Source organism: Gallinula chloropus (genome assembly GCF_964237585.1).
Source record: "Gallinula chloropus genome assembly, chromosome: 22".
Classification (NCBI taxonomy): Eukaryota; Metazoa; Chordata; class Aves; order Gruiformes; family Rallidae; genus Gallinula; species Gallinula chloropus.
Window position 1 is genome coordinate 7,320,941 of NC_140107.1, and position 20,157 is coordinate 7,341,097.

The 20,157-nt window shown below is 64.9% G+C and overlaps 1 protein-coding gene across 1 annotated transcript; it reads right to left on the reverse strand.

Annotated features, from left to right (window-relative positions):
- Positions 1 to 5,609: 5,609 nt before the first annotated feature.
- SESN2 (sestrin 2) lies at positions 5,610 to 13,993 on the reverse strand. Its single transcript, XM_084274430.1, has 10 exons — positions 13,852 to 13,993; positions 10,167 to 10,232; positions 9,099 to 9,296; positions 8,535 to 8,717; positions 8,077 to 8,286; positions 7,596 to 7,746; positions 7,355 to 7,470; positions 6,953 to 7,143; positions 6,663 to 6,807; positions 5,610 to 6,577 (listed from the first exon to the last, which is right to left on the reverse strand). The coding sequence occupies exons 1-10, from the start codon at positions 13,927 to 13,929 to the stop codon at positions 6,491 to 6,493; spliced, it is 1,425 nt and encodes a 474-aa protein (XP_084130556.1). The 5' UTR covers positions 13,930 to 13,993; the 3' UTR covers positions 5,610 to 6,490.
- Between the last annotated feature and the right edge of the window lie 6,164 nt (positions 13,994 to 20,157).

Sequence of the window (20,157 nt, forward strand, 5' to 3'; positions counted from 1 at the left end):
TCCCAGGGCGTGTTGCTGGTGCTCGGCTCGTGCTGCATCATCCGGGCAGGGGTCACCACCCCAGGTCCCACCATCACCTCACGACACACAGATCACCCCCTCCGTGACAGACCCCGGCTGCTGGTGCCCTGGGTTGGGCTCCCTGAACACGTGTGTTTCATTCCCATCCCCTGCAGCCAGCGCTGGGAAATGTGACTCATCCTTGTTCCCAGTTCAGTGGATGGGAGCAGCTGGGTGCCCACAGCCCCCCAGCCGCCCCGGGGAGCGGAGCCCAGGGGCAGCTCTGCCTGGGACGGCCCTAAAACTCTCCATAAACATGGGGGGATGAATCAGCTCGTGGCTGAGTCCTGCTGATTCCAGCCGAGCCAGGACTGGGGTGAGATGCTCGCCAGCTCCTCCATCCCAGGAAGAGCCAGGGACATCCATCAGCTCCCGTGCGCCTCCTTCCTCCTCTGACAGCTCTGAGCCCTGCAGACACCAGGCTGGGGAGCCAGCAAGGCGAAGGCAGAGCTTCCAGGAGCTTCCTCTAACCTCTCAGCCAGGAGCAGCGATTGTTATGGGCCAGAGAAGCCACCCCCTGAACACACACACACACACACACACACACACCCCAGCACCACTACGAGCAGCATCCCCCCTGGTGATGCTGCCAAACTGATCCATCACACTGGGAAACCCTCGTGTCCTGGTCCCTCTGCAGCTCGTGGGAGGGGGGAGATGAGCCCACCCCAGGGTGCTGCTCTCAGAGCCACTCACCCACATCCCCTCCATCCTCGAGCCCATCAAGGGCTGGTTGCTGTTAGCAGCTCAGGACTGTTCACATTTGATGAGCCCTGGGGTGGGGGGGGTGACCAAACCTCTGAGGGGTGAGGGGAAGGTGACACAACCCCCCCCCCAGCAGCTCCTGGCTGCAGCATCTTTGCAGCCACTGCTAACCCCAGCTCTGGATGACAAAACCTCCTCCCCAAAGCTGCTGGGGGGGGTCAGAGGGGCTTCGCTGCGGCGTCAGGAGGGTGATGAGAGGAACAGGCTCTGCTCCTGCAGCCCCGTGTGCTGCCCAGCCTGCTGTGAGACAACCAGCCCTGGGGAGCAGGGAAGCCGAGCCAGGGCTCTGTGCTGCCCAGCCCTTCGTGTTCCAGCCCTCCCCTTCCAGGCCTTTCCAGATGAGAGCAGCTGTCAGCCCTTGGAGGGACACGCTCCCCACGTCCCCAGCGAGCGCCACAGCCCCCTGCCCGGTGGGGAGGGGAGAACAGGGGGGCATTTCCCTTGGGGGCAGAGCTCAGGGTCTCTGGGGTACGTGGCACCGCTGCTCAGGGGCAGGATGGGTTCCAGCTGCCACCCTGACCCTGCTCCCTGCCCTGTGCAACGGCTGCAGCATGGGCAGAGCAGGGGGAGGGATGGGTGTTGAGACCCAAACCCTCCCACCCCGAGCAGCCCTTGGTGATGTCTGCGAGGGACCAGGATGCTCCAGATCCCGCAGGGGAGAGGGAAGGATGCCAGCTGTGCTGTCTGTTTCCTCATGCCCTGCCCTGCTGTGAACCAGCACTGCCAAGGAAAAGGGATGGGGGGAGGCTGGCAGTGGGGTGGCAGCAGGGGGCACGCAGAGGGGTGACAGTGGGGCTGTGGGGCTGGTTTGCAACGAGGAACTGGGTAGGTTGGTAATGGGGATGGTTTGCAGTGGGAGGCTCACAGTAGGGATGCAAGGCAGGAATGCAGGACAGGGATACAGGGCAGGATCACAGCAGGGATGCAGGGTAGGGATCACAGCAGGGATGCAGGGCAGGGATCACAGCAGGGATGCAGGGCAGGGATCACAGCAGGGATGCAGGGCAGGGGTGCAGGGCAGGATCACAGCAGGGATGCAGGGTAGAGATCACAGCAGGGATGCAGGGCAGGGATCGCGGCAGGGATGCAGGGCAGGGATACAGGGCAGGATCACAGCAGGGATGCAGCAGGGATGCAGGACAGGGATGCAGGGCAGGATCACAGCAGGGATGCAGGGCAGGATCGCAGCAGGGATGCAGAGCAGGGATGCAGGGCAGGATCGCAGCAGGGATGCAACGGGCGGTCCCCAGCGCTGCTGCCGGTCCCCAGCGAGTGGCGCTGCCGACCCAGGAAAGCCGGAGCTGCGGGCGGGGCGGCGGGGACCGGCCATCCCCGGCTCCGCCAGCCCCGGGCCGGTCGCGCCCGGCCGCGGAAAGGTCCCCCCGGAACCGGGGCTGGGACCCGCCGCCCGGCCGGGGGTCGTTCGGGCTGAAAGCCTGATGCCCGGCCAGGAAACGGGGAGCTGAGGGACGAGCGGCTGGTGGAGCTGATCCGTCCCCCTCGGTTGCTGGGGTCCCCTCTGCGCCCGTCCCCCCCTCCCCGCCTGGCGTGGGGCTGGGGTGCGGGATGGCACCCCGCAGCCGGGATGAGGTGCCAGCAGCTCGGGGACACATCCCGAATCACAGCTGCCTCCAGCCCATCACCACAGGCTGCTGCCTGGCTGCGGTCCAGGGCCTGGGATGCTCCAGCAGCCGGTTGGGATTTACAGCCCGGAGCTCCCTGGGGATAATCCCAGCCTGTCCCAGCGAGGCGGCTTCCCAGGGACAGCAGAATCGCCGCTCCTAAATCCAGAGCAAACAGCTTGTTCCGTGCTGCAGAGGGGCAGAGAGCTGGGTCCTAACCCACCCCCACCCTGTGAAGCATCCCCGCTGGGTCTGCAAGGAGGGAGCTGGTTTGGGAGGGGTCCCTGGAGGGACTCTGGCTCCAGGCACCCAGAGGTGCCCTCCTCGTGCCCAGGCCAGGCGCTGGCAGGGTGCAGAGCTGCATTTCTGGGTAAAACTGCTGCAAAAGCAGCTCTCAGAGTGCTGGGCTGGGCACGGCCGCGTGTGCAGCCGGTGAGGGTGTCGGGCCCTCAGCAGGGAGCTGGTGGCACAGCCAGGGGCTGGCACCGGGCACCGTGTGGGGCACCCGAGGAGGCGCCGGGCACAGGTGCTGCCAGGGGATATTTTGGGCTCCAGAGATGGGACACATTCTGTTCCCATGAGCTAAGGCAGCGAGCAGGGGCTGGTCCCTTCCCTCCCACCCACCCACTGCCCTGAGAAACCCTCACCGGGCAGCTCTGGGGATGAACTGCCAGAGCGGGCTGGGAGGGACTGGGAGCACTGGGGCTGCTGGGCTCAGCCCTGTCCCAGGCCAGGGTGACAACAGTGGGACTCTGCCGAGGTGGCCGCTCACCGCTGGGACACGGGTGGTCCCGTGGTGGGGATATGGGGTGTCTGCAGCCGTGCTGATGGGTGCTGGGCAGAGACCCCCACCCACCACTGAGCTGACCCTCCACATCCCGCTCCCCCTTCAGAGCTGCCCTGTGTCCAGCCCCAATTCATCCCTCTCCAGTGGGTCCACGTGTCCTCTCGCAGCCCCAGGGCAACGAGCCACCACCTCAGGGTGAGGATACAGCCCCTCACCCCCAGCCCCACACAAACCTGCCTGGGCTGAGCCCTGTCCCAGCTGATTTCCAGGGTGGGGGACTTCCCAGGCTGCCCAAATCCCTCTGGCAGATGGGCTGGTGCTGAGCTCAGCAAGGAACGACCCTCAGTGCCCAGGATGCTGCTGCACCCTCAGGTACCAGGGATGGTGAGGGCAGCCCCAGTGATGCCCCATTTGCAGAGCGCTTTGAGGCTGATGGAGAACAAAGCACTTGCAATTAGTATCATTATTGTAACTGCCACAGCCAGGGGCTGCTTTGAGATCCAGGGCGATGGTGCAGACAGGCTGCAGCCCTGGGGCTGGTACCCCCAGCTCCGGGGAGGGGGTGGGGGGCTCCTCACACACCTCCTGCCCCATGGGACAGACCCTGGAAGCTGCTGCTGAATTAATTACACACAAATTGCAGGGCTGGGATAAATACAGAGCGAGGTAACTGTGACCTGCAGCCCCCCCCCCCCCCCCCCCCCCCCCGCCCCACCACCCCTCACGAGGCTCTGACTCACGGCAGCACTTGCTGGAAGGTTCTAACCCCATCTGGTCCCGGTGGGGCTGCAGCTGCTGATTCATCACCCCAGCTCCGGGGTTGGGCAGCAGCCTGGGCTGGATTGGCAGGTTAAGGGGGGGTGGGGGTGGCACTGCTGGTCCCTGGGTGCCCCAGGACCCGGCCTCATCCCAGTTACTTGATATCACTGGGAAAAACAAGAGGGGGAGGACACAGACCCCGTGAGGTGCTGTTTGTGCCAGGGGCAGGCGTGGAGCTTGGCCGTGGCTTTGGGAGAGGCTCAGTGTCCATCCCTCCCCCGCCCTGGGGCAGCTTTCCCACCAGGACCGGTGCCTTCAGCTGGAGGATTCCTTCCATCCCCCCAGCATCCCTCGGCTGCCTCGAGGGAGCCCCAGGAAACCCCCTCCCAGCCCGGCTCAGCCCTCAGCCCAGCCCCAGGGTTGGCTCCTCCATTCTCCCCCTGGTTTTGGTTCCCCAGAATTTGACATTTTCTCATTTCTTCTGAAAAACCAACACCAAACACCCCCCCCCACACACACACACTGGGATCCTCCCGACTCTGTGGCCAGACCCCCCCCACATGGGGGGGGGGGAAACCACCAGCATCAGAAACCCACCCACCCCAAAATCCTGCTGGAAAAGAATCTCCTGGTGCCATTCCCAGGGTGTTTGGGAATAACCCCACCACCCCCCACTCGCACTTGAGGTCCCCAGGCACAGCCAGGTCCCCACACAGCGCTGTCCCCTCACTGGGGGTCCCAGGGTGACAGATTGTGGGGGGCAGGTCACCCAGCATCACTGGGGCTCAGCTGGGGCCAGCGCTGGAAAAGCCTCCCTGGGGAGTATTTCCAGCCCCAGGGGCAGCCCAGGTAGGACCCCCCACACCCCAGGGGGTCTCTGGTGTCTCAGAGTTAAAGCTCTTACCTGCCCCTCATCTCTCTGCTCTGCATTTGCTCACCTCTCCCCCGGGGACCTGGATGGCAGCTCCAGCCCCAGGAGTTCAGGCTGAGCCAGCCTCCTGCCTCAGTTTCCCCAGTGCCCCAACAGCACTTCCCCCCCACAGCTGTGATGCACAGAGGCTCTGCCTCAGCAAAGTGTCACCGTGCTGCCCCAGCCCCATCCAGCCTCCTGTGCCCCTCAGGCAGCACTGGGGGTCCCACCTGGGCTGGAGGGTCCCGATGGCCACAGAGCCAGGACCTGGCTCCTCACAGCTTCCTGGGTGCACAGGACAGGGGCTGGGACAGGGCCTCCCCTGCCCCCCCCACCCCCCCAGGGAACTTATCACCAGCTGCCAGGGCTGCTGCCCCCACCCTGATAAGCACCAGGCTCCACATCCAGCACCCAGCTCAGCTCCACAGTGGGGACAGGATCAGGGCATTGGGACCCCCACCCTGGGACAAGTGTAGCCCAAATCCTGGCCAGAGAGAAGGGCTTCAAGGGGACACGAAGGGTACCCCACATCTGCCCCTTGGACAACCCAGGGCTGGTCCCAGCCCCCCACCCCATCCCAGCCTGTGGAAGCAGGATCAGGCCCTGGGGCTGAGCGAGGGGAAAGGAAACAGCCCCCAGGTGCTGGCTGGGCTGTGCTGCCCTGGGGAGGCGTCTGGAGGAAGAACAAAGAAAAGGGGGGAAAAAATAAAAACAACAACTTTATTTTCCCCAACAGGCTCTGTAGCAAAGTCAGGGTGTTTCCACCCAAAATGCACCCAGAAATAACTTAACACCAGCTGCAACCCAGAGACAAACCCAAGAGGGGCTGAGCAGCAGGTGATGCTGCTGGACCCAGAGCCAGGCTGGGGGGGCTCCTGCCCAGCACCCCCCCACCAGCGACCCGCGCCGCAGGGAGATGCTCAGCTGCAGCTGGGAAGAGCTCCAGCCCCCCACACCAAACCCAGCCCCCCCACAGTGGGTAGGGGGGCAGCACAGCCACCCCCTCCCCTCGGCCACCCAGGCTGAAGCTGCAGAGTTGGCTGGAGAATGGTGCCAGAGACCCCCCATCCTCCCCCTGCCCACACCCCAGGCTCAAAGGTGCTTCACACCCAGGGGTGGGGGCTCAGGCTGGGCAGACCCCCAGCCAGGGAGGGGACACCCCCACATCCCCAGGGCACAGAAGGTGGGGGGAACTGCAGCCTTGGCCCCAGCCACTTGCACCCCGATACAGGGGGCTCAGCGGGTGCTGCCCAGACCCTTCCCCTCACTGCAGCCCCCTCCTCGGGTGTGAGGCCAAGGCGTGGGGAGGGGGTGGCAGAGCAGCACCCCCCCAGGAGCCCAACTCCTCCCAGCCAAGACCCAAGGCAAAGCCCCCTACCCTCTGGCAATCCAGGGTCTTTCAGCACCAACGGCTTCCCGGGGGGTCCCCTCTCCTGGGATGAAGGGCAAGGGGAGCACCCCCCCTGCTTCTCCTTCCCCAGCTCCAGCTGGAGCAATTTTCCATCAGTGTCTTTAGGGTACCAGCTCCCCCCAGCCCTCCCCCAGCCCTGTGGCAGCAGGAGGAGGAGGAGGAGGAGGGAGCAGAGGTCAGGTCATGTAGCGGGTGACGGCTCTCAGGGCGTAGAGCAGAGCTGCCTGCATCCGAGCCTCCAGCAGGAGCAGGTTGATGTGCACCTACCAAGGAGAGCAGGATTAGTGCTGAGCCCCCCCCCCACCAGCCCCTGCAGTGAGTGGGAAGGAGGGAGGGAGTGGGCAGCACCTTCTCTGAGTGCTTGAAGTGCCTCCAGAACTGTGTGTACACCCGCTTGGTGGTCTTCTCAGGGTAGCAAGCCACTGTCTTGATGTAGATCTTCAGGCTGCGCTCCAGGAGCTGGTTCACCTCCCCATAGTCGTAGTCATCATACCTGGGGGGGGGGGAGAGAGAGAGAGAGAGAGAACAGTTACCCCAGGCACACCCCCAGGCTCTTTCCAGAGCTGAGCCCCCCAACAGCACCCAGGACTCGGGGACCCCCAGGGGGCTCTACCCAGGGCAGCAGCTCAGGGACCCACCGGATGCCGAAGACGCAGTGGACGTAGTTCCAGATGGCCCTGCGCAGCATGGAGGTGTCCACGCCGCAGTGCATGGCCATGGTGTGGTACGTCAGGTTGTAAACCACCTGGAACTTCTCGTCCAGGAGCTGCCCCACGTCCGGGTAGAGCCGGTTGATCAGCGAGTAGCCGTGGTCCTCCCAGGTGTAATCCTGCCCGAGGAGGAACAGCGGGGTTGGGGCTTGGTGGGGTCCCTTCGGAGGTGGGGATACGGGTAGGGGGCTGCCCCCCTCCACCTTCACCTCCCCAGCTACCAGACCCAGACCATAACCCATGGGGTGCCCAGAGCTGGGAAGGAGCCCCCTGCCCCCAGACAAGCAGGGACCCACCCCCCCAGCACCCTGTGGGACCCCCAGCACCCACCTGTGCTCGGAAGGTGGGGGGTGCCTGCTCGCCCCTGCGGGTGAAGTCCTTGTAGCCGAACTCGGGGTCCTCCACGAAGCAGAGCACCTTGGACTGCGGCGAGGGGTCGGCGACATCTGCACAGCATCACCGCAGCGGCGTGAGCCAGACAGAGCCAGGGCCTGATCCTGCTCCCTCCCCCCTCCCCCAGCCCCCCAGGACCCCCCTCCCCAGCCAGGGCACCCCTCCTCTTCCTCCTCACCCGAAGGAGCCACCAGCAAACTCTCCGTCTTCTCCAGCTCAAAGCGTGATGCCATCTCCTCCTGCGTGACCCCCTCCTCCTCCAGCTGACTTTCCTGCAGCAGCTTCAGCCTCTCCAGCAGCATCTCCACCTCCCTCATGGCATCTCTGCCCTGGGCAGGCAGAGCAGAGGCACCCCAGGTCAGGAGAGGTTTTTTTAGGGGGGTTGCAAGCCCAGGGCAGACCTGGAACCCCCAGAGCCACTCTCTGCACACCAAGCCCAGCCCTGCTGTGCTTGGAGCAGCCCCAGGACTCCCCAAAAGAGGATTTGCCCCTGGGTTTGTCCCCCCCCAGCTGCTCCCAGACTCATCCTGGGAACCAGGAGGGTGCCCCTGCCTGGCCCTAAAGCATCAGCTCTTCCCAGGGGAAGGACCATAACACACTCCAGCGCCCCCCACACCCTTCCCACCCGCACAAGGCAGAGCCACCCCCTCCCCACTTACCCCACACCCCCCCGTGCTGTCCTCAGGGCCGGGGCTGCTGTCGCTGGGGGGCTCGGGGGGCTGGCAGCCACGGCCCCCATCCTGCTCCTCCTCGGGGTTGATGCCGCAGCCGAAGACAAAGGAGGCGAGCGAGTGGTAGTGGGTGAGGAGCACCAGGGCCTGCACCAGCTCTGCCAGCGACCAGCTGTCCTCCCCTGGCTTCAGCAGGGCCTGTGGGGCACATGGTGTTGGAGAGACCCCCATCCCCCCCCCCCCCCACCCTGCACCCATCAACCAGCCCTGCTGGCAGGACACCCCTTGCCACGGGGCCAGGTGACCCCTTCCCCACGCTGTCCTCCAGCCCGGACCCTCCCTCAGCCAGGAGGGGGCTGTGTGTGCAGGATGAGGCCCCTGGGGCCAAGCCCCCAGACCCAGGGAGCGTTCTGGGGGTGGTGTGTGCTGGCAGCACCAGGTCTCACCTCGATGTGCTCCTTGGTGACGAGCCAGGGCCGGTGTGCCAGCAGCTTGTTGATCTCGCTGAGGTTCCTGAGCTTGCGGGGGGCACAGTGCAGCCCCTGCAGCCAGGCTGGGTTGCCCCCCACCTGCAGGAACTCCCCCACGTGCAAGCCCACCAGGTAGGAGCACTGGTGCCGGGCTGCTGCCTGTGGGACATGTCAGCCAGTCAGCCCCCCACACACTGGGCAGGGGGGTCCCAACCCTGCTACGAGCCCCTGGAGAAGCCAATACAGGGAGCCACACCGCCCCCAGCCCCCCTCCCACCCCCCTCAGAGGGGTTTCCCTGGGGAGAACAGTCCAGACAGGGGTGTCTCCCCCCAGATCCATGCCGCTCCCTGGGTGCTCTAGAGGGGAAGGGGGCTGGGGTACCCTGGGTGTGCACCACAGGACCCACCCCAAAGGCGCTTCCAGACCTCTGGGACCCCCATCTCCAAGGGGCACCCCGACTGCGGGGTCCCAAACACCTTCCTGCCCCAGGCAGGAGCCCAGCAGAGGACCCCAGGTGCCCCAGGGACCCCGGTCCTCACCATGATGGCGATGTAGTGCCGCTTGTGGTAGGGCAGGGGCCCGTCCATGCGCAGCAGGAGGTACTGGGTCTTCCAGAAGCTGCTGAGGTACTGGGGGTGCAGCCCCATCACCATGGTGATGTTGTCCACCCTGCCCTCCGACACCAAGGCCTCGATGAGGAGCTGGTGTCGGCCGCTCTCTTCACCCTCCTGCAGGATCTGCCGGGAGAGGGAGAGGAAGGTGAGGAAGGGCTGTGTGCTGCAGACATCCCCCCCTCCCTTCCCACAGCCTCCCTGGGCTAGAGGGAGACCCCCACCCCCCCCATCAGCATCAGCCCCAGAGCAGCATCCCCACGGCACCGGGAGCTCACCCCGCCGGTGGTACCCAGCCTCCTCCTCCTCGCCGCCCGGTACGGACACCGCGGGGGGGTCCCGCTGCCCATCTCCCCCCTCCCAGCCCCGGGGGGCAGGGGGGGTCCGGGGGTCTCCATGCCAGACCCTGCACAGCCCGGCCGGCTCAGCCGCGGGTCGGGTTGTTTATTTGGGCACTGGCAGGGGAGGAGACGGGGTTTGTGTGTCCCGTGTGTGTGTCCCCCCCCGCCCCCCCTCTCTCCACCCCAGCGCGGTGATGAAACCCCGGCCTTATCTCCCCCGAAGGAGGAACCATCTGGGACGCCGACGCCGGGTGCTGAGATAGGGCTGAGGGGGCATGGGGAGCCCCGGGGACGTCAGGGCAGTTGGGGGGGGGCTGGAGGGGACGGGAGAAGGGGGGGGGGCAGGGCAGGGCTGAGGCTGCCTTCTCAGAACAGGGGAAAGATGAATGGGGAAACTGAGGCACGGGCAGGGACACGGGGCAGGAAAACATCAGGATGAAGCAACACACCTACTCCCCCCCCCCATCCTCCAAAATGAGCCACCCCCCCCTCAAGTGTCACAGTGTTGCCCCCCGGGTGACCCCCTCCCATCCCAGCCCTCCCCGGGCACTAGGAATGAAGGGGAAAAGGAGGGGGAGAACCCACCCTGAACAGCCCCCACCCCTGGCAGAGAGGGACGCGCCCACCCCCCCACGACCACCCCCACCGCTCTTACCTCTCCCAGGGGGATGAAGGCGCTGGGACCCCTCCCCAGCTGCGGGGGGACCTTGGCCCCTCTGTCCTAGGAGAGAAGGACGGCGGCGTGAGCCGGGAGCCCCCGGGAGTCCCGGGCCGGGCACACGCGCCCATCACCGTTGCGTCAGGCCGGCAGCGCCTGATGAAATCGGGCCGGGGTGTTGCTCCGCACCCCGGGAGGTGACACACCGGGACACCGACCCGCGCTGACGCGAGACAGGGGAGGGGACACCCCCCCAGTTAACCGCCTCCCAGGGAAAACAGTCCTGGGGACATCGGGAAGTCCCTGGGACAGCAGGGGGGGGATCCCGGGGAGTCCCTGGGACAGCAGGGGGGGGGATCCCGGGGAGTCCCTGGGACAGCAGGGGGGGGATCCCGGGGAGCCCCGGGGCTCCTTCCCAGGGCCCAGCACCACGGTGACTCCGGGATTCCCGAAAACCCTCCGGATAAACAGCTCCAGCCTTTCCGGGTGGTTCCCCCTCCCCACCCCACCCCGTTACCCCAGCTGCACCCCAAACCAGCCGCCCGGCCCGGGCTGGGTCCTGCTCTGGGCACGGGGCTCAGCCCCTGTCTGATGCCCCCCAGCTCCATCACACACACCCCCCCCCCCCCTACGGAACAACGAGCACCCCCACGGTGGGTTTCCTCCCACCGGATCGTTTTCCCCGTTAAAATCCCGACCAAGGAGCGAGGGGGGATGTGCCAACACCAGCACCCACCCGGGCACGGCAGGACTGGGACACCCCCCGCACCCACCCCGGCTGCAGGGGGGGGCTGGGTGTGCGTGGGGCAGCCCCAGAGCTGGGACACAGGGATGCAGCACCCCCCACCCCACTCTCACACCGCAGCATCCCACCAGCATGACGAGTTTCCTGCCAGCACCACAGCAGCACCCAGAGGTGCCAGCGCAGGGGAGTGGGGGGGGGGGGGAACACACCACACAGCCCCCAGCCCCAAGAGCTACCATGACCCCCCCCCAAAACACCAACAGAAACCCCAGGATCTGGTTTGGGGCTGGGAGGAAAAGGGGCCCAGGTGCTCCCACCCCTGGGAAGGAGGGGAGGGCGAGGGGTGCAGAGCCCCCCCCCCGATACAGGGGGCAGAAAGGGCGCTCACCCAAACACCCACAGTGCGACTTCCTCAGCCCACGCTCCGGATACAGGTGCTGGCAGTGGCCCTGCTGCCCAGGGGGGGTGGGGTGGAGGGTGCTGAGGGTCCCCCCCCTCCAGGGAATCACCCACCTCCTCTTCCCACCCCTGGGGTCCCTCTGCCAGCAGGAGCCGGGGTGGCACAGGGGGGGCTGCACCCTGTCCCTGGGCCCCGCTTTGCTCTGAGTGCAGGGAGAGTCGTGGCAGGGGGATGCACAGGGCTGAGACCCACAGCACAACCAGCACACACCTCCCAACCTGGGGGGCTCAAGGGCAGCCCTGCCCCCAAACCCGCTCCCCCCAGCACTCAGCATCACACCCAGCACCATGCCCCAGCCTCCTGCAGCAGGAAGAGGTGCCCAGCCACACACAGATGGGGATGCAGCACGTCCCCTTCCCCAGCCACACTGATGGGGTGGGGGGTCCCTTCTCCCAGGGGTGTTTGTCAGGGTGCCCTGTGAGGGGACGAGCCCCTGGGCTGCTGCCCACTTCAACTGGGAGTGACACCCCCCTGAGCTGGAGCCAGGCTCAGCCCTGACAACAGCAGGTGCCTTGTGCCTCCCACCCCGTCCCAGGCGGCGGGTGCAGCCTGGCACCCAGTGCCACATTGGGAAGGGGTGTGGGATGGCACGAGGTGCCCACGCAGCAGCTGCCGGTGTGGCCACACGCTCCCCGTGTGCCAGGCAGCAGGTCACAACATGCCACCAGGTCACAGAATGCCAGGGCCTTGGGCCAGAGGCTCCGGATGCTCCGAGCACCAGGGATGCTCCTGCCCTGAGTCACCAGGGAAGCCAGAGGGGTGACAGCGGGAGCAGGATGGTGCCACCGCTGCTCCGGGTGCTGAGCTGGCTCCCCACTGACTCACAGGTTGGGGGAAAGAGCTTTTGGGGCTCCAAAAGGCTCCCGGGGAGGAGATGGAGACACCCCAGCAGGTAAATCCGGGGGCGCCGGAGTGCCAGCCCCGGGAGCAGCAGGGAGCCGGCGCCCAGCCCTCCCACCGCCTCCCGGTGACAGCTCAGGGTGACCTTTGAAGGTGCATTTTAATCATCCCTACCAGAAGCTCGTTATGTTTTGCTGCATTAAGCAATCCTCAGGGGCGCCGCCGTTAACCCTCACCACACCGGGCGGCTGGCTCCTCCTGCTTCTGCCGATAGGGAAACTGAGGCACGGGGGCAATGCCCTGACCCACACCAGCCACGCAACCGGCTCCCAGTGCAGCCAGCACAGGGCAAGAGGGGGGGGTCTGGACAGACAAGCAGGGAAGGGGGGTATGTGTGTCCCCCGAAGCAGTGAGGGGCCCCCCCCGCCTCCTCCCCGCAGCGGTGCCAGTGCTTAGTCAGGTGTTGGAAAATGATTCCCGATAAGGGGAGGTTAAACAAACACCCCTGCAGCCACCTGGCAGCGCAGCTCGGCCCCTCCTCACCCTGCGCCGGGCACCGCGCTGCCCCCGGGCCGGGCGGGGGGCGAGGGCAGCGCCGGGCTCGGCCCCGCTGACGCAAGAGGAGACTCGGGGAGCGCAGCCACCACCTGGGCAGCAGCTGCCCTGCTGCACCCCCAGACCCGGCAAGGAGCCCCAACCCCCAGCCGGCTCCATCCCAGCACCCGGAGAGGTTTCAGGGAGAAGAGCCGAGCTGGCACAGCACGTGGGAACGGAGCCGAGGGGCCGTGGCCGTGGGGTGACGGTCCCAGCCCACGTGTCGGGGGCGGCTGTGGAGACACCGACTGTGTCCCCAGCATCCCCACCACCACCCCCATCCCTTCCCTGCTCCAAAACACCCATTTCAGGCTTCAGCTCTGGCCGGGACAAGCGCCGGAGGGGACTCTGGGCAGCGCTGCTGGCTGGGGTCTCTCCCACCCGCTGTCCCGGGGTTTCCAGCTCCCCGCTCAGGTCAGGAGTAACGGCAGAGGAACTCCGCGGGGAGATCCCACCAGGCTCCACAGACACCTCGGGACTCGGGTCGTGCACACAGGAGCCCAAACGCAAAAGCCCCGGGCGATGCCTGAGGTTTCCCAGGCTCCTGGGACACCACAGAGACCCCACACTCAGCCCGGGAACGGCAGCACGACATGAATGACTGTCTGGTGACCCCAGAGCACCCCAGCAGCTCCACAGCACTCCCCAGGGGCCACAGCCCACCGCCAGCCCCTGCCTCAGTTTCCCCTCACCTCCCAGCCCGTGCCTGAGCACAGGGTTTCTGCCCAGCTCCCAGAGAGTTCAGCAGACCCCACGATCTCCCCACAGCGGTCCCCTGCCAGGACAGGACCACCCACCCCCAGGAGCCCCAGGTGGGCTCCCAGCACCCCACCCCGCCGCCCCCCACCCAGCACCCTCGTCCTCGGGCTCGCTGCAGATGGCGGGAGGGTTATTTTACAGCCCGGCCCCGCTCCTCCCCACCTGCAGCCGGCCCCAGGTGGGGGGGGGGGGACACCGCCAGCCCCTCCCCGAGGGACCCCTGGGTGAACATCACCCCCATCCCACCCCGGGAGGGGGGGGGGGAGCCCCGAGCCAGCCCTTACCTCAGCGCCCCGCCGGACCCCGCAGCCCCGGAGCTCCTCCAGCCCCGCGGGGCGGCACGGCGAGCCGGCCAGCAGCATGGCAGCGCGGGGCTGGGCGACCCCAGCCCGGGCGGGGAGGGGTCCCCGGGCGGCCCCGGCTCCGGTCACGGTTGTTCCTCCCCCCCACCGCGCCCGCCCGGCTTTCATAGCGCGGCGGCGGGTGGGCGGGGCTGGGTAGCCACGCCCCCCAACCGCATCTCGACCAATGGTCACAGGGGGGCTCGGCCAACGCGCGCCCCGCCAGCCAATGGGAGCGCGGCAGCGCAGGGGGCGCTGGGAGATGTAGTTCCCCCCGCCGGCTCCCGGCGTGCGGCAGCCCCCGTGCCTCTCGTCCCGCCCCGGTGCCCCGCGGAGGAAGGGCAGCTGCCCCCCCGCCCCCCCCGCTGCGGTATGGCGACCCTAGAGCCCCCCCAGCCAGCTCCACATCATCATCCCCGGGAGCCACAGCCCGCCGCCAGCCCGTGCCTCAGTTTCCCCTCTCCTCCCAGCCCGTCCCTGAGCACAGGGCTTGTGCCCAGCGCCCGCAGAGCTCAGGGGAAAAGGCGCAGGGAAAAGGCTCCTGGGGCTGGAGGGAAAAGGGAGCCGGAGGAAGAGGCGCCCACAGAGCCTGTGGGCATCCAGAGTTTGGGGGGACAAAGGCGGCTGGAGAGGGGGGGGGGACGCAGAGCCAGGGGGCGAGGCAAGAGCGGGGCCCCGCTCTCGCTCTTGCCTCGCCCCCTGGCTCTGCGTCCCCCCCCCCTCCAGCCGCCCCAGCAGCTTTCCCCATCCTCCTCCTCCTCAAGCCACACGGCCCCTCCAGCTCCCGTCCCCTCAGGCAGCCGCCACCCAGCCCAGTGCGAGGAGGCACAAGGAGGAAAAACACCGGGTTAATCCCCCAGGCGGCATCAAACACCCCGGCGGGCGGCAAAGTCCAGCGAACGGCGTCGGCTGCACAAACAACTCGGGTTCTGCCTGGCAACAGCCTCCTCCCGGCTCCGCTCCTGAGCTCCTGCCAAGTAAAGGAATCGGCGTGTCTCGGCGGCGCGGTGCTGGCAGCACGGCCAACGGCCAGCACGCCATGGCACAGCCAGAACGCCATGGCACAGCCAACATACCATGGCACAGCCAACGGCCAGCACGCCATGGCACAGCCAGAACTCCATGGCACAGCCAATGGCCAGCACATCATGGCACAGCCAGAACTCCATGGCACAGCCAACAGCCAACATGCCATGGCACAGCCAGAACTCCATGGCACAGCCAACATACCATGGCACAGCCAACAGCCAGCACGCCATGGCACAGCCAGAACGCCATGGCACAGCCAACATACCATGGCACAGCCAGAACTCCATGGCACAGCCAATGGCCAGCACATCATGGCACAGCCAACATACCATGGAACAGCCAACAGCCAACACACCATGGAACAGCCAACAGCCAACACACCATGGCACAGCCAGAATGCCATGGCACAGCCAACATACTATGCCACAGCCAACAGCTGGTACACCATGGCACAGCCAGAACTCCATGGCACAGCCAACAGCCAGCACGCCATGGCACAGCCAGAACACCATGGCACAGCCAACAGCTGGCACACCATGGTACAGCCAATGGCCAGCACGCCATGGTGCAGCCAACAGCCAACACACCATGGCACAGCCAGCACACCATGGCACAGCCAACAGCCGTCACGCCACGGCACGGCCAATGGCTGGCACACCATGGCACGGCCAGCACGCCGTGGCACGCTCGGAGCTGTGCCGGCCTCTGAGGGAGAGGACGGAGAGAGGTTCAGGCATCTCAGGTCAGCTGCTCCTTGTCCTTGTCCCCGTCCCGGGGCGCCGCTGGCTGCAAACACCCTGGGCTATTTTTAGGGGTGTTTTCAAGCGCGGTGCCGTGCTGAGGCTGTGGGGTCCGGGCGGCGCTTGGCGCGAGGGCATCGCCTGGCACCGGCCACCCCGAAGTGGTGTTGGCACTTGGGGTGCCTGGGAAGAAGGATTCGGGTTTTCAGCAGCATCTGATCCAAGGTCGGGATTGTTCCTGCTCTGAGGGGACCCGACCCCATGTTCCTCAGGTCCAGCCCCATCGCCGGCTCCTTTGGCCCCGTGAGACCCCGACAGGAGCCGAGGTGCTGCCTGGCCCCAGCCAGCACCCAGCTATGAGCTCCAGCTCTGCCCTGGCTGGACACACCAACCCGGAGGTGAAAAGCTGCCTGTTGCTTTGCAAAGGCAACGGGGTGTAAACAAAGGGGGGGGGGGGGGCAGGGGCTCCCTCTGCTCTCCCGAAGCCCCAGAAAGCTGAGATGGGCCTGGGGACCCTGTGGCCATGGGCGTGTCAGGCTGGGGCCCAGCGTGAGAGGCTGGAGATGCTGCCAAGTGCTGAACACAAAAATACCCCCGGTGGAGGGAGCGGGGGCCCTGCCAGCAGGACGTGTGTCCCAGAGGCCCAGAGTCCCAGAGTCCCAGAGTCCCAGCCCGGGCTGCTCCATGGCCCTGTGTGGGGCTGGGCAGGGGGCTGAGCACGGCTGGGGGGGGGATCACCGAGCTGGGGATGCGCTCGCTTGGCAATGAGGAGCAGCACGTGATGGCCCATCCGCTCTGCAGGTCAGCCCAGCCCGGCCATTGAGAGGAGCCTCAGCTCTTCCCGTGGTGGGTTTGCCCTGCTGCTGCCCACCAGCTGCCATCTCCCTGCAGCCTGGCTGGATGACATGACCCCCCCGGTGCATCTGAGCTGCTGGGAGCATGGGTGCTCCCACACTGTGTGCCAGAAATGGGTGATACTGCACAGGGCCAAAGCAGCTCCAGCATCTCGGGTCCCTGTGTCCCACAAGCCTCACCCCAGGACACCTGAGGGGTCACCTTTTGCCCCAGTCTGAGCTCTGCAGCACCTGCTTGTCAAGGCCATGCTGCTGTGGGGTGTCTCCGTGCTGGTGATTCACCGGGGGCACCCGGCAGTGCTGGGCTGGGCTCATTCCAGCATCCACCAGCAAAGGGTGGCAGAGGAACAGTGTTTCCTCAGGAGGGGAACCCAGACACCCCACTTCCAGAAACACGGATCATGCAGCAGGTCCCTGATTACCGAGGGCCTGAGGGTGCCCTGACTGCAGGACAGCCGGGCAGGAAGGAGAGGCCACTGCCCACAGCCCACAGTGTCCCCTCAAGCAGCAGGGTGGCCAGGGACAGTCACTGCCTCATCCAGCCTCTGGGCATCACACTGGCCAGCCCAGACCCTGCGACACAGGGGAGCAGCAGAGACCCCACAGGGACCCCCTGGAGTGGGTCAGATGTGTCCCCACCTGCCCTGCTCCAAGATCGGGATGCTGGATGGCTGCTGTGGCTGCTCACCCCACACCTGGCCTGGGTGGATGGGTGAAGAAAGCCCAGAGCATCTCCAGGGGGAGAGGGGGGGGGTTCTCTGGAATATTCTCTGTGTTTGGAGTGGTGAGGGGAAGGGGGGAAGAGGGGAAGGGGGGAAGGTGACCCCAGTGTGTCCCTCAGCACTCTCAGGGCCTCTCGCCATCAGGGCTCCTACACTGCAAGGCTGACAGATGCAACTTAGAGACAATGGTTTGTACTGGTGTGAACTGGTGAGCGATCCTCATTTCTCTGCAGCCTCTGGGAATGGCAGCAGGACTGAGCTGCTCCCCCCACGTGCTCCAGGAGTGGGGACCGACTTCTGCGGGCGGCTGGTGGGGGTGAGGAGCAGAACAAGGCTCGTGCCCACCTCTCCTGGCTCAGGCAGGACACACAAGTTCCTGGAGCTTTAGAGGATTTAAAAATCCAGTTTTGAAGCCTGTTGCCCCCGGGGTGTGTGATGCCTGAGCCAGGGCTCCCAGAAAGCCCCAGCAATTAGGGAGGAGCGGAGGGGAGCGTGGCTGGGGTCATTACTGGCTGGTTAAGTCATTTACTTCTGCTGTCAGGCTGCAGAACAGTTTATACTCATTTGCCTACTAAAGTTTCAGGCCCTTGCCAGGGGGGCTGCAAGTTTGGAGAGAAGATGTTTATTCCAGTAATTACTTAAGAAGAAAGAAGCAGAAGAATCTAATCCTCCTGGTTAGGAGAGCTCAAGAAACGCTCTGCCAGAGGTTTTCTTTGTGCCCTGAAAACCCAACCAGCTCCAGCTCCCCAGTCAGCGCTGCTCTGAGTTCCTGCATCTGTTGGAAACAGGCAAGGGGGGTCAGGTCAACAGCCCTGAAACGAGGGGAATGGGGAAAACACTGACCAAAAGCCTGGGGGTCTCATTCCTGACCTTGGTTTCAGCACTGGGAGGGGGCTGAGATCAGCACGTGATACCCCAGTGTGGCCAGTTACCATCAAACCCACATTTCCCCTTAAGCTTTGGAAGAGCAATAAAGCAATCACAGCCCCCATTCAATTAAAAACACACATGCAGATGTCCTCCTGCAGATGTCCAAACCGCTTTAGGAGCCGTGGGTAAAGCAGAGAGGAGGAAGCCTGTGCTGGCAGATAAGGGCAGGAGCCGGACGCTTCTTACCCTGGGAATTGCCCACAAACCCGACTGAAACCCTCCTGCCAGGGCAGGGATGAGAGCAGCCCCTTGGGACACAGCCCTGGCTGCAGAGCAGGAGCCCAGCCTGGGGCAGAGCAGGAGCCCAGCCTGGGGCAGAGCAGCGCTGTGTCTCTCCAGACCTGCTGTAAACAAGGCACGTTCCAGGACAGGGGTTTGCTCACTCAGCAGAGATAAAGCAGCCTCAGCACTGGGACACCAAGGGGTCAGAGGTGCCGACCCCTGGCAGGCACAGACCTTTCACCCCACAGTCAGACAGGCTGTGACCAGGCACCTTGTCTGCTCAGGAGGGATGAGCAGCAGCCTGAGGCCACAGAGGGAACACCCAGCTCAGGGACCCTCTGAGCCAACCTCCTGGGACGGACCCGCTGGCCAAGCCATGTGGGGTTTGTCCCCTGCCTGGGGTGAGGGAACCAGCCCCAATTTTTGGTGTGACCCAGCACAGGCACTTGCACAAGGTGAAGGGACTCACCAGGCTGCAATAGCTCCAGTGCTGTGAGTGAGACGAGCCGGGGGCCCTCAGCCAGGTCAGGATGCTGAGACCCTGGTGCAAAACCAGGATGGAAACCCAGAGTTGGGCTCTGTGTTCCGAGCCATGAGCAGCCAGAGACCAGCACAGCACCGATGGGAAACAGTCCACAGCAACTCCTGTCCTTCCCCACACTGAGCTGGGAATTCGGGGAGCCGCAGGTAACGATGCCAAGAGAACCAGCCACTCGCTGAGTGCAGCTCCCAGCTCTGTAAAACAGGGAGAGGTAACTTTGAGCTGCAAAGAGCTGCGTGGTGTTCTGAGAGAGCTCAGGTTTGGCTTGTCCCACTGCACACAGCGCTTGGGAAGAGCTGTTCAGGACAGGGCAGCTCCTCTGGAGAGCCCAGTGTGCCCCAGCGCTGCTCATCCCACTGGGCAGCCCAGGGCGCTGAACCACAGCTGCCTCCAGGACAGGCACTGCCACATGGAAACCTCCACAGAGTTTTCCACTACCAGATTTCTACTGGAAAATCAGCAGCTTTCAAAAGCCCCAACCACCACAAAGCAGCCTGACTGTGGCTGAGGCACAGGGCAGACTGCAGAGACACAACAGTGTTTCCTCACCTTGTTTCACACCTTGGGAATAACCGACTCACCGAGCCTCTCTCTCTGCTTGTCTCCTACCCAGACCATTTTAGGCTACAGCCAAGTGGGTCCTGGGGAGCTGGATGTAACCAGGTAACCCTGGAGGGTTTAAAGAGAGATCAATTCAAAATGCCATCTCCTTCCCATGCACACCAGACCCTGAAGCAGCGTGCTCGATGCTCCACCAGGCAGCCCAGCAGCAGGATCAGCTCCAGGCAGGAAGGATGCTTTGGTTGCTTTGTTTTTTTTTCTCTTCAAGGCAAATAGAAAGTATCAGACACAAGTGAAGATTTGGGGTTTGTTTGTTTGTTTTTTTTAAAACACTTTTACAGTTGTCAGAGTTCTGTACAAATCCAAACATCCCTTTTAAAACCTCGTTACAAACATACAAAGAAACGATGCTCTAACTACAAATCATCAGCTACTCGACTGCATCGGCAATTTATCACAATTAAAAAGCCCCAGCACAGTTCTGCACACAGGGCCCTCCTCCCTCTGCCCATTTCTGTGTCCTGAGGGAGGTGGAAAAGCCAAGCCCCATTTAAAAACCCCACCAATGCCCCTCATTTGCTAAAAACGAGTATAAAACCAGGCATTTCCCTGCTGTCACACCCTGGCAAGGTGTAACAACGTTGGGTTTT

Bases quoted from the DNA above. Each gene is read 5' to 3' on its own strand.
- SESN2 (XM_084274430.1), bottom strand. From the start codon at position 13,929: ATGCTGCTGGCCGGCTCGCCGTGCCGCCCCGCGGGGCTGGAGGAGCTC. The intron at 7,747-8,076 runs GTAAGTGGGGAG...CTGCCTGCCCAG, and splicing joins ACAGCACGGGGGGGTGTGGG to GGCAGAGATGCCATGAGGGA. The intron at 7,144-7,354 runs GTGGGTGCTGGG...CTCCTCGGGCAG, and splicing joins CCCCCACCTTCCGAGCACAG to GATTACACCTGGGAGGACCA.